Consider the following 13,580-nt stretch of genomic DNA (forward strand, 5'->3'; position numbering starts at 1 on the left):
ATCATGTACACAAGGCTAAGCAAAATCTTCTAATTCCAAAATATATGGTAAAAGGTCAAATCCTCCCATGGAACAACAAAATACTAATGCCCAACCTGTATGGTTTGCACTCTTATTTGCCCTATTTTACAGATGAGAAAGGAAACTAAGCATCAAGAGGTCAAAAAAATGGCTCAAGGTTATGCAGCTACTAAGTGGCAGATGAAATGTGATTCCAGACCTCAGGTATTAAGAGTGTCTTAAGACTATTAAACAACAAATATATAATAAATCTGACTATAAATTGGATGAATAATCTTTATAGGTCACATAAAACCAGATCATATCACAAGCTGAGAGAAAAACTAATCATAGGCTCCCTAAAATCTGTTTTCAGACATGAGTCTTTAGGAGAAATTTTTGTTCTCATAAGGGGTTTCTGAACACTGCAGAAACTCCGCATGCTCTATCTAAATAAATAAACTTTTCCCCTGAGACTCCTTGCTCCGTAAAGAAGCACTCCAATCTTGAAGAGAACCCAGGTAACTTAGACACATAACGAGAGCTCTTGCAATCTTATTTCGACTCCTGACTCAAGTCAATGTTTTGAGTAAAAGGGGTGCTAGGATTTCTCTTCACCTGAAATATTTTAAGTATTTTGTTACTATAAAATCTGTAGGGGAACATAAAAGAAATATTAAGAATTCTGCGCTTGGGTGCCTGGGTGGCTCAGTCGGTTAAGCATCTGACTCTTGGTTTCGGCTCAAGTCGTGATCTCAGGGTAATGAGATCAAGCCCTGCTTCAGGCTCCATGCTCAGCACAAAGTCTGCTTGAGATTCTCTCTCCCTCTCTTTCTCCCTCTGCCCCTTCTGCTCATGCTCTTGCTCTCTAAAATAAATAAGTACATCTTAAAAATTTTTTTTCCACACTTACTGTAATTTCTATTTTTGAGCTGTATTTTGAGATGAAAGAAACCTAGAAGACTTTTGTCTGTCATTTTCATTTTGAAGCTATAATTGTCCTAATGGAATAATGAACATTTCTACTGATATTCATATATGAGGACATACAAAACAGAGGCTATCCTGGTCAAAATCTAAAACTCCAAGTCAGCATCCATTTACAAGAAACACCTGTCAAGGAAACCTAATACACACCAATTATAATCCAGCAGCCTCACTTTAACTAGCTTACCTTATCCTAAAAAACAGGACCCACTAGCCTTACAAGGAAATCTTCAACCTCATAGCCATTGAGGCTACTTTCATATTACTTTCTCTAATATTCACTAAAACTTACTCCTATCCCAAATTCTTCAGTAAGAGCACTCTCCTGATCTAGGGATTGTTTTCCCTTGCATAAAGGCATCAAATTTGTCACTAAGTTGTTTTAGCTGTCATTTAACACTTGAAATAATTGATCATTTATATTAAAAAAATGTAATTTCTAATAGAGAATATTTAAAAGCACATCAATTGACCAAAGTAATGGTGGAAATTAAAAAAATATCTTAAAAAATTTAAGCTTTAAATTAATTGCACTAAACACACCTTATCTGGTGTCATCAGCACAGTTGACTCAGTTTTTATTCCAGACTGGTGAATATTCACAAACATTCCTGAATCTAACAGTCCTGCTGACCTGTAATAAACAAGTACAAATTTTAGCCTTAGTTTCACTGGGAAGAAAAACAAATGACCAGCTACTTAATGTATGTTTTGCTTGTTTTTACTATACCTTGCAGTTTCACTATCTGTTACAAAAGTTGGAGTTGCAGCTAACGGGCTTCGAAGGTCTTTTCGGATGTAGATTTTTTCTGTTGAAGCGGCACAGTTGGAAGATTTTTCTCGTGATACTTCAATTGGTTTTCTTTCACACTGAACAGCTACAGAAATGTGTTAAACTATTACATCACAATGAGGAACTTACAGGCAATTATAAATGTAACCTTTCTGTCAGCAATGCTGCTCTCCTGGGAGACAGTTGCATAACTGAACTCTAAAGATAATCATTTATTTTTAGAAATTATTTTCAACTTCAACAAAGTTGCTTCAGAATAGTAATTTGCATCTCTCATTCTCTTTTCTCTCCCTGGCCTAGCTATGGTAGAAATGTAGAGAAATTCTTATTTTTTAAAAGCTCACTGTCAAGAAGGAAAAACTCAAGTTAGAAGTCTCTTACCTATCTATGAGTTAAAAAAATAATATTTGACCAACTGGAAACAATACTGATAGGGAGCCACAAAAAGACCAAAGTTAAAACATTTTTCAGTTAAGGGCAGGGGGAGTTTTTGAGAAATACTTCAATGGTATAATCTTCATTTATATAATCTAGGTAGTATATTTTATAGGAATTTTATTCCATGATACTTAGGAGATAGTATAGTTTAGTTGTTAAATGTACATTTTCTGAGGGGGAAAAAAACAACAACAAACGCCTGCCAAGATTCAGATCCAAGTTCTGCCACTTATTAGTTGTGTGACCTTGTGCAAGGTACTGTATCTGTTTACTCAAATGTAAAATGGGTAAGAGTACTACCTACTGCATGGGGTTCTGCTATGAGAATAAGTTAATTCATATGTTATATACAGAGTTAGGCATGGTGAGACCTCAATCAATATTAGCTACCCTAGGGCAGCCCCGGTGGCGTAGCGGTTTAGTGCTGCCTGCAGCCCAGGGCGTGATCTGGAGACCCTGGATTGAGTCCCACGTCAGGCTCTCTGCATGGAGCCTGCTTCTCCCTCTGCCTGTGTCTCTGCCTCTCTCTCTCTCTCTCTGCATCTCTATGAATAAATAAAATCTTAAAAAAAAAAAATTAGCTACCCTACTTATCACCTTAGTAGTCTGACCGAAAACTAAACTGGTATCTAGTTAGTTATGTTTAAAAAAAAACAAACAAACAAAAATATGTTCAAACATACATACATGCAAAGTATATAGACACTCAATAAGTATTTTGTTGAATCAATAAAAAATACATGCATATGTACACATTTCTATAGTTGGAAAACTGTAAATTAAAATCATATATATTGACATATTGAGTAAATTTTGACATAATTCTAGACTTTGCCTGAATTCTTAAAATTATTTTCTCCTTTAAAGCTAATACATACAGTCTTGTCTCATTCCAAACGCAATACATCTCTGTAACCTGCAGTATTGACAGCGGTTTCGATGGTGTTTATTGATAATACAGTCCTTTGATCCTCGACATGAATAAACTAAATTTTTTCGGATGCTTCTTTTAAAAAATCCTTTGCAGCCTTCACAGGTTACTGCTCCATAATGACGACCTAGGGACAAGATGTTTAAGAAAACACAAAAGTCACATATTTTGAAACAGAAATGGAAATAAACCCATTTCTTCCCTTTAAAATAACAATATATGTGATGAAATGGAGATTGTTGAGTTTGTGACATGAAAAAATCTTTTAGAAGTTACTAAACAGATAATGAAACAATACTCTTTGCTAAATATATTAAACAATATGAATTTTTAATTCTGTTAACAATATGGAAAATTTCAGAAAAAGAAAGAGCAAAACCATCCATAATACCATAATAAGTAAAAGTTATTTTTACTTCTGAGATAACTTACAAATTGTAATTCTCTTATATAAAGGTATTTTATTCTGAAAGCTATGCTCTAAAAAATATATCAATTAGTATTTGAGCTATAATATTCTCTTTTTTGGGGGTGGGTGGATGAGTGCTGACAGACAGAGGGAAAGAATATCCACACTGGTTGTGGAGCCGCTATGGGGCTTGATCTCATGACTCTGAGAGATCATGACCTGAGCTGAAATCAAAGGTTGGATGCTTAACCAACTGAGGCACCCAGGTGCACCTATAGTAATCTCTCTTTTTTTAAGAGATTTATTTATTCATGAGAGACAGAGAGAGAGAGAGAAAAAGAGAGAGAGAGAGAGAGAGAGGCAGAGACATAGGCAGAGGGAGAAGCAGGCTCCATGCAGGAAGCCCAATGTGGCACTTGATCTCAGGACTCTGGGATCACGCCCTGAGCCAAAGGCAGGCGCTCAACTGCTGAGCCACCCAGGTATCCCTATAGTAATCTCTTCTTATTGCGGGTGCCATTTTTTAAATTTCTGGAGCAATTCATCACATTTTGATTAACATAGCACTTCACAAGTCATTTCTCTGATACAACATCTATTAAATTGAACATACTCTTGGAAAAGTTGCAGTGGAGATTTTTGTAATGAAGCTATGGAAAAAGATTTAAGATTATACTTTAGTGAACATGGGTGCTTTCCTGGCATAATGTAACAATGAATATAACTAAAATGACATAACCCTGAGTACTAATAATACTTGGAGAAATGCCTGCTCAGCTATACACAGCATTAAATAAAGAGTAACCAGAGCTTTTCCATCTCAATGATTCAAGTTACTCTATATTCCTGGACTAGTAACAGGGCTTAACAGGTAAGTTAACAACTTGATGTTACGTGTTAAGCACAATTCATTTTTAAGCAATTCCTTTGACAAAACTGAACTCACATTCAAGAAAAATTTCCACATATTCAGCTTACATTTGCAAAGAAAAACTCTTTGGGGCACCTGAGTGGTATAGTTGGTTAAGCACCTGACTCTTGGTTTTGGCTCAGATTGTGATCTCAAAGTCTGAGATTGAGCACCATATGGAGCTCCATGCTAGTGTGGAGTTTGCTTGAGTTCCTCTCCCTCTGCCTCCCCCCACAAAATAAATAAATCTCTCTTTTTTAAAGATTTTATTTATTTATTCATGAGAGAAAGAGAGAAGGAGAGACATAGGCAGAAGAAGAAGTAGGCTCCCTGTGGGGAGCCTGATGAGGGACTCCATCCAGAACCCTGAGGATCATGCCTTGAGCCGAAGGCAAATACTAAACCACTGAGCCACTCAGGTGACCCTAAATAAACAAATCATTTTTTTAAAAAAGCAAAATTTCATAATTCTTCAAAATATGCTTTTTATGTCATTGCAAGATCGAATTAAATTGCATTCAAGTAAAAAAAATCATCAGGTGAATAAAAAGCTTTGGGGAAAACTCAGTTAAATTTTATAGGCTTCAAAATATGAACTATAATTAAATAAAAATCTTTTTTTAAAAAAAAGGGACACCTGGGTGGCTCAACAGTTAAGCATCTGCCTTTGGCTCAGGGCATGATCCCATGGTCCCAGGATCAAGTCCCGCATCAGGCTCCCTGCATGGAGCCTGCTTCTCCCTCTGCCTCCATCTCTGCCTCTCTGTCTCTCTCATGAATAAATAAATAAAATAAAAACAACATGCTCTTTTCTTTTTTGCTTTCAGAAGAAGAAACATGGTAGTATGGTAGTTATTCTAACAACACAACAACACAACATATAGAAAGTTATTTTTAAATGTTACCTGATGCTTTGTCTCCACATACTACGCAAAGATCGAAAACCTTATTTGGTCCTTGGTCTGGGGAAGAATTATCTGTTAAGAGCTAAAGAAAACCCCCCAAAACAAAAACAAAAAAATAATTTGTTAATAATGCTCTTAAAATAAAATATAAAAGAACAGTTAGTCTTAATTATTGCTTGCTTTCTCATAAGTTCTTCTGAAACTTTGAACTCTATTAAGAGTATATCAATTAAACTACTGTTAATTTTCTGTATATACAAGTAAAAACTTCAAAGTTATTAGAAGCAAAGGTAAGAAGAATATCTTTTAAATTTGTTCCATAAAATGTCAAACAAATTCATGAATATTTAATGTATCTTACCTATTAAGCACTTATTATTCATTATTCATTCAACACATAAAATTACTGCAGCAGTCTATCAGCCCTATCATGACAGCTCAAAATTTTTCCACATGGAAAAACAAGCTATAACAGCATAAAAAGATAACTGAATTTTTTAAAACAGAAAAGTAGTTAAATTTTTTGAGGTATTTACTTGTAATTATGGAAATATGATTGATAAACCTTTCATCAATGAATATTCTAAGATTTGGATTAGGTGTAGTCATAGACAGCATGGGATGTGGAGTCTGATAAATGGTAGCATGTTAGTCGGACTGGGTGGGGAGGCCTTGGACAAATTATAAACCCTCTTTATATAAAGAGCTAATCACTAGTTATAGCTAACATAATGCTGGCAAAAAAATACTAGTTTCTTCTTTTAGATTTAGCTTCTAACCTTTTTTATCATTTTCTTTCAACCTTTTGAAACATGAACAAATTAACTCAATCAAAAATCAAAATCATTTATCAAAAAATGTGATCATTTTATCAAAAAATGTGATAGGGCATTCACCATATCACCTTCACTTGGCTTTAAGGCAACCTACAAAATAACCCTCTACTTTGACTCTTTCTTCTCTTAGGGGTGTGAATGCCTTCAGGAGTTAATTCTGATTTTAAAAACTTTATTTATTATTTTATTTTATTTTTTTAAAGATTTTATTTATTCATGAGAGACAGAGAGAGAGAGAGAGAGGGAGAGAAAGGACACAGGCAGAGGGAGAAGTAGGGTCCATGCAGAGAGCCCGACATGGGATTCGATCCCAGGTCTCCAGGGTCACGCCCTGGGCCAAAGGCGGCGCTAAACCACTGAGCCACCCAGGCTGCCCTGATTTTAAAATGTTTAAATACGGACACCTGGGTGGCTCAGTGGTTGAGTGTCTGTCTGCCTTTGGCTCGGGTCGTGATCCTGTGGTCTTGGGATCGAGTCCCACATTAGGTTCCTCGCAGGACGCCTGCTTCTTCCTCTGCCTGTGTCTCTGCCTCTTTCTGTGTCTCTCATGAATAAATGAATAAAATCTTAAAAAAAATACAAACTTTAAGTAGTCCTTAAAATAGCTGTCCCTTGCTATGTTACAATGGCATTATTTCTTTTTATATTTATATCATCATAAAAATTAGTTTTTAACAGAACCTTAAAAAAAATAGTTGTCCTTTGAAAGCATCTATGAAAGGCATCACTCTTCCTTAATAGCACATCTATTGTGAATGATACTCATCTTTTATCTACTATTATTCCTAGGGGAAAAATAAATATTGAGAGATTAAGGGACTTGCCCACATTCTTTAGGTCACTAGATCAGATATCCAATTTTCTTGGTCCAGAAGAATTCTATCCTAAACCAGTTTCTCTTTCTTTGCCCTGAGAGGTGATCCATAAAGTAGGCAAAGTACCAATATTATCTTTTTCTCTTGAAACAGAGAAATTTTTTTTAAAAAAAGTGTAGGTTTACAGTGGAAAAATAATCTGATACACATTTCTTAAGCCAAGTGGTCAAGATCCATGTCACCAGTTATAAAACATGACAATAGTAAATTTGATTACTTGATTTAGATGTGATGAAAATGGCACTTTACCTCTGGGCTCCTCCTTACCAAACGAACAACCCCAGTCTAATCATGAGAAAAACATTAGTCAAAGTCCCATAGTAGGGCCGTCTATAATATACCTGACCAATATACCTCAAAACTGTCAAGGTCATCAAATACAAGGGAAGTCTGAGAAACTATCACTGCTAACAGGAATCTTTTTTTTTTTTTCTTTTCTTTTTTTTGCTAACAGGAATCTAAAGAGAGATAATGACTAAATGTAATATGGTGTCCTGGAACCAAAAAGAACATTATGTAAAAATCAGGGAAAGCTAAAATCATCTATGGATTTTAGTTAATAATCTATCATAATTAATTTGCTAATTATAATAAAAGTATATTAATATAAAATGTTAATAGGAAAAATTGTGTTTTGAGAGGTTATATGGAAACCCTATACTAACTGCTCAATATTCCTGTAACTATAAAACTTTTCTAAAAATATCAAATTTGTTGGTAAAAAGAAAACTTTTCTAAAAATATCAGATTTGTTGGTAAAAAGAAATTAAGGTATTCATGATGTTATAAATTTTTTTAGTGACTTCCGTCTTGTTGATAAAGTAACTTCTTATAAATCCCACCCACTTTTTACTTCAGCTGTTTTTAAAAATAATACAAATGATGCAATTAGAAAGGTAATAGAATCTGTCAGGTTATACAGGCAAAATTTTGTATTTTATTAATTAGTTTTTCAATCCTAAAAGAAACTTTATGTGATCAGGTTTTCATCACAAAAGAGAATTCAATTTTAAGTGGGCATTCTATGAAAAAGTTTCCAAAGGGTTTGTTGGATTTGTATTCAATCACAGCAACCAGCAGTGAAAATATCTACATAAGCACAGGCATGCAGTGTATATAAGTCTTAATTGGCTCTTTGAAAAATATATAACTAGCAAAATTTAAATGATGCAAAGTTAATCTGGACCACTGACTAACTTCCAGTGTTAAAGCAGACTGGGGATAAAACTGCCTGCTACATCAAGGAATATGTAGATGACAACCAAGGAGCAAAGTGACAAAGACACAGCCATAATACTGACTTTTTGATTTGGAAGCTTCTTGCTTGAGGCCCAGGCAGTCTGGTCTTAGGCAGTGCTGCTACCATAGGAGAGGCTCTTAATTTGGTAGTTTCCTAATCGTGCAGAAGTGGCAGGTCTCTTAGAAGCCAGGTCTGCAGCATGTCTGAGTGGTTATTCTTGGAAACCTAACCTGGATCTGTATCTTCAACCTTCCCAACAATTCTGTGAATTCTCTACATCCTTTACTAAAAACCCCTCCTGGACAAACTAGCCAGAGTGGCTCTTACTATATGCAACTAAGAACCAACCCCTTCCCCCACCCCCCCGCCAAATATATGGATGTGAAGGTGCACAAGGAAAAGTACAGTGGCATATGGTAGTCACCACAGATAATGTGCACAACACATAATTTTATGCAATTCTTTCTTTTCCTTCAGACCACGTAGGATGTAAAGTCTTAACATCAGGACTTATGACCTGCTTTTTAATTCTTTCAAGTATAAGATGAAAAGACACTCTAAAGTATTTACCTGGAGATGTTGTGCAGAGAGATCAGGAGTTGTAAAAAATAACTGATTAACACCTGCTGCATCTGGAGTAGTGAGGAAAACTTTTCCTGGAGTGGAATCTTGCCTGGACAAAATGACTTTGCTTGGGGTAGAGCCATCGTGATTTGTCAGAATGAACTGCTTGCCTTGTGTATTATGATCAAGTGCCGTCACAATCTGGATTTTCTGGCCAGTTTGCTGCTCGGTAACAATCTAACACAATCATGTCAAATTAGTAATCAATTCAACTTATCTTTTTTTTTTTTCCCCTCTAAGGGCACAATTTTCTCCTACCTTCAGACAAAACTAAAAAAGGATACCTTTATATATATATTTGATATGATACAAATACACAATACCTTTTAAAACTAGCAATTCTACTCCCACAAAATCCCATCCTATAGAAAAACAAATGTGCAAATAAAGGTACAATAGAAAAAACACTTGGACCTATTTTGATTCCTTGCTTCCCATTCCCTCCCACCTTCCATTTAGACAAACGTTTATTGGGTGCATTCCATTTGTCAACCACTGTTTGTTCTGGGCTCTGGAATAAATATGGCAATAAACAAAACCTTTGTTCTCATAACACTTTCAGTGAGGAAAGGCAGATAAAAAACAAACAAGAAAATAATATTGTCAGATGGTATTAAGTACTACAAAGAAAAAATAAAGCAAGGTAGAAATGGTGAGAGTCACTGTTGGAACAAAAGCCATGAGGAGATACTTTTGCATAGACCTGAGTAACAGCCCAAAGCTTAGTGAGTCCCAGGAAGAGGAAATGAAACATGAAGGAAGGCCGTGGGGCAGGAAGTGTGTTTCACACATATGAAGCAATAGACACTGCAAGAGAGCTATGTGAGTGAAACAGCGTGGCAGAAGGGATTAAGGTAAAAGATGGGATCTGAGTGACAGCAGGAGCCAGATGGTATAGGGCTTTGTAAGGACTAAGTCTAGATTTCCACCTGTGTGAAAAGGAGATCCACTGGAAGGTCACAGAGCCGAGTAGCAAGATCTTTTTCAAAAAGAGTAATTTTAGATTTAGTGTGTAGACTAGCCTGTGAATGTTCAAGAGAAGAATTAAGGGAGACCAGAAAGGATGCTATTGCTCTGCTCACACAATGGCAGTATCTGGGAATTCTATACGGGCAGAGATCCTGGCAGGGTACAGGGCAGTAGCCATGTTGGAGGAGAAAAATGATTGGATTTGGGATATTTTATGAAGGAAAATATGACAAGATATGCTGATAGACTACATGTGGAATATAAGAGAGAAGAGTCAAGGATGACTACCAAATTTTGCTCTGAGCAACTGGGAAGACAACTGCCATCTACTGAGTTGGAGGAGACTGGGGAAGAGCAGGTTCACAAATAAAGAGAATTAGCCCAGCGTTGAGGGCTTTTGTTGTTGTTGAGCAAATATTTTACAGAATAAACTCATTAAGCCAATTTAATACCTTCATTCAAATTTAATATGCCAAAGTTGGTTTGTTTCCAACTTTTTTCCATTTCCCTGAAATTATTTTCAAGATTCTTTTCTATGCAAAATTTACAACAAAGTTCTGAATTACTAATCAGTTTTTATCTAGAACAGACTGTACTGATTATAGCTGCTGCCAATCTGAGTTTTCTTTATTGACCATTATTTCCAGCATGACCTATTTTTCTGGGTGTACTTTTCATTGCTGTCAATTTTATTTTATTTTATTTTATTTTTTCAACTTTATTTTACATAGGTTATTTCCACAACCATCTTCCCTAACAACTTTCAATGATACCTGTAAGATGTGAATTTGAATCAGTTTATTCATAACAAATTTTACCATGTAAAGCCTAAGCTATTGTAGGCTTCACTGTGGATTATTTCTAGCAGTAATATTCATTGTGAAGTAAACAAAATTCTAATGGCTGACCAACTTATTTCTTAGAGAAGAGCTATGGGCGCAGGCAAGGTGTTGGTAGTTCTTTGACAGCACATCCAAACTTGACAAGTGGTAGCCTTTTTAAGGCTAGTTGCAATGTTAAATCAGAAACTGTATTAAAATCCATTGGTTTATCCTGCAATTTGAATAGATCCTTTACTTGTCTGTGATTTTCTAACACCACACTGGCCCACTGAGTGATGTACATCTTTTATATGTTGATCTGTTTCATCATACCATATCATTACATGGCAGGTAGCTCCTGGGGGAAAAAAAGGGCAACTAACATTTCAGTATTATTATGAAAATAGTTCTGACCTTCCTGAGTCTCTGAAAAGAGTCCCTAGATGATACTTTGAAAACCTCTGGATTATGGTACTTCTTACTAAGGAATAGGGCATAATTGTTCCAGGTCTCATCACCCCTCTGCTATTCTTCATTAGCTGTTTTTCTTTTGCACTCCCATAACTCTATATAGTCATCTGTTATAGCCCTTATCATTGTACTGTGACTGTTGGATGACTTGACTATCTGTCACTAGATTTAAAGCTACCTTAAAGTCAAGAGTATCTTTTATCTCTGTACTTCCAGAACCTAGCATATACAGTTGATGTAAGTAGGTTTGATGGATCTGAGAATGAACTGTAAATCAAACATACCTCTCCCATCTGTTGTTCAATAATTTGATGTGCAATTTCTTCTATAGTTGCCATGTTCTAATTGCCAAAATGTCCTGCCAAAATAAAAAGATACCTTTTCACAATTATACTCATAAAACATATTTCCTGAAGAATTTATAAATAAAATGACATGTAGCTAAGATTTGTTTCAAAATAATCCAGTTGGGGTGGGTGGGGGAAGGAGGGAATAAACAAAACAAGATTGGCCATGCAATGACAATTACTGAAAACTAATGAAGTTTATACAGGAGTTCATAAAAACTATTCTCTTTGCTTTTATGTATTTTGAAAATATTAATTAAAAAAATGATTCAATACCAAACAATTTTACTTTTCAAAGATACTGAAGGCTAACCAGGAGAACTTTGATGCAGATTAGGAGTAGTTTATTAATTTAAATAAGGGTAATCCTATCTGTTAATAAATATGTCACTAAAGCCACTTGACACACTCTTTTACCAGTATACTGTAAAAATTAACAAAAGAATTGCATTCATTCTGAAGGAAAGATCTCTCCACAATTTTGTGACTGTTCTTTATTAGTGGCAGTTTCTTACATATTAAGGTTAATTAGAATTAAAGGTAAAACTTTCTCCAAATGGATTTGAGAGCCTGAAAGATTAATGTGCTGACTCTGACTTGCTTTTTCTCTGTATCAGCAAATAAGAATACAAAAATTATTTTTGACTTTGTCACATTATATAATGTCATAAAATTACTAATACCCTATAATTATAATTATTTGCCAAATTATAAGTTGTTTTCCTTTAGAAGACTTTAAAAATTTTAAATGCTTCAATTGTACTAAAGCAATGTTCAATAATTAGCTTTATTTAACTATTTCTCACTAGATAAAAAAGCAGTGGCCTAACCTCTCTGGAACCAACCAAGGAAACAGAGCTGCTCCCCAGGCCTGTATCCTCTGACTCATCTTTGGATCTTTCTTCCTTTTTTTAAAGAATAACAAATGTTTGAAACTGAATAATTCTACTGGCCCACCTAGTAGTATCAAACTAGTAGTATCAAAGTCCAACAGTTTTTCTTCAATTCATCCTATGAATGTCCCCTTCAGTCCAAGCTGGCAACACTTCTGCGATATAAAAGAAATCTTACTGCCTTCCCTGCAATTCATGGTGGTGGAGGCCATCACATATAAGAGCCCTCTACAGATCTCTCCTGGATAACCCCATCCAGGCCTCTGTTGAGATGGCTGACTGGATCCACAAATCACATGTCCCTAATCTCTTTAGCAAATGGTTGTCCAGTCACACCCAAGATAGTCTCTTCAGTCCTGGTTCGTTCCTTTGTTCCTTCCTTCCTTCCCTCTTTCTCCTTCCTTCCTTTCTCTCTCTTTCTTTCTCTCTTTTCTTCCTTCCTTCTTTTCTCTCTCTCTTTCTTAGATTTTATTTATTTGAGAGAGCATGAGCAGAGAGCCCAATGCAGGGCTTGATCCTAGGACCTCAGAATCATGACCTGGGCTGAAGGCAGATGCTTAACTGAGTCACCCAGGCACCCTTGGTTCCATTTTTCTTAATTCCTTTTTCAGCATCTCTCTCCTCTCACATTTTACTATAAGCAATGAGAAATGGCCAAGTCCCCAAAAGTTTACTTAGAAATCTCCACAAATAGCCAAGTTTATTGTTTAGAAGTTCTACTCTCCATGAAAGGCTAGAACACAAGGCCAAGTTCTTTGACACTATCCTAAGGTTCATTTTGCTCTAGTTACCAATACTGTATCATGTTTCTCATTTCTGAGACTTCACTAGAAGCACCTTTAATGTTTATTTTTTAAAAGATCAATTTGAGGGAGAGAGAGTGTGTGTGTGTATACACCTGTGAGCATATGTGTGTGGGGGTGGAAAGGTAGGGAAGGGCATAGGGAGAGGGAGAATCTCAAGCAGACTCCCCACTGAGCTAGGAGCCCAAGGCAGGGTTTGAATTCATGACCCTGAGATCATGACCTGAGCTGAAATCAAGAGTCAAATGCTTAGCCAAATAAGCCTCCCAGGTGCCCCTTTATTATTATTTTAAAGAGTTTTTTATTTATTATTTGAGAGACAGAGAGC

General features: G+C 35.7%; 1 protein-coding gene across 2 annotated transcripts in view; it reads right to left on the reverse strand.

Annotated features, from left to right (window-relative positions):
* Positions 1-13,580, reverse strand: part of NR2C1 (nuclear receptor subfamily 2 group C member 1) — a 46,461-nt gene that overhangs the window by 24,191 nt on the left and 8,690 nt on the right. For both annotated transcript variants that reach the window (XM_025439401.3, XM_025439400.3), the window contains exons 2-7: positions 11,494-11,567; positions 8,895-9,125; positions 5,374-5,455; positions 3,097-3,276; positions 1,718-1,865; positions 1,531-1,621 (exon numbers count right to left, since the gene is read on the reverse strand). In XM_025439401.3, the coding sequence (XP_025295186.1) occupies positions 1,531-1,621; positions 1,718-1,865; positions 3,097-3,276; positions 5,374-5,455; positions 8,895-9,125; positions 11,494-11,547 (786 nt within the window). In that variant the 5' untranslated portion in view covers positions 11,548-11,567. The remainder of the gene's footprint in view (positions 1-1,530; positions 1,622-1,717; positions 1,866-3,096; positions 3,277-5,373; positions 5,456-8,894; positions 9,126-11,493; positions 11,568-13,580) is intronic.

Source organism: Canis lupus, chromosome 15, assembly GCF_003254725.2.
Source record: "Canis lupus dingo isolate Sandy chromosome 15, ASM325472v2, whole genome shotgun sequence".
NCBI classification, from domain to species: Eukaryota; Metazoa; Chordata; class Mammalia; order Carnivora; family Canidae; genus Canis; species Canis lupus.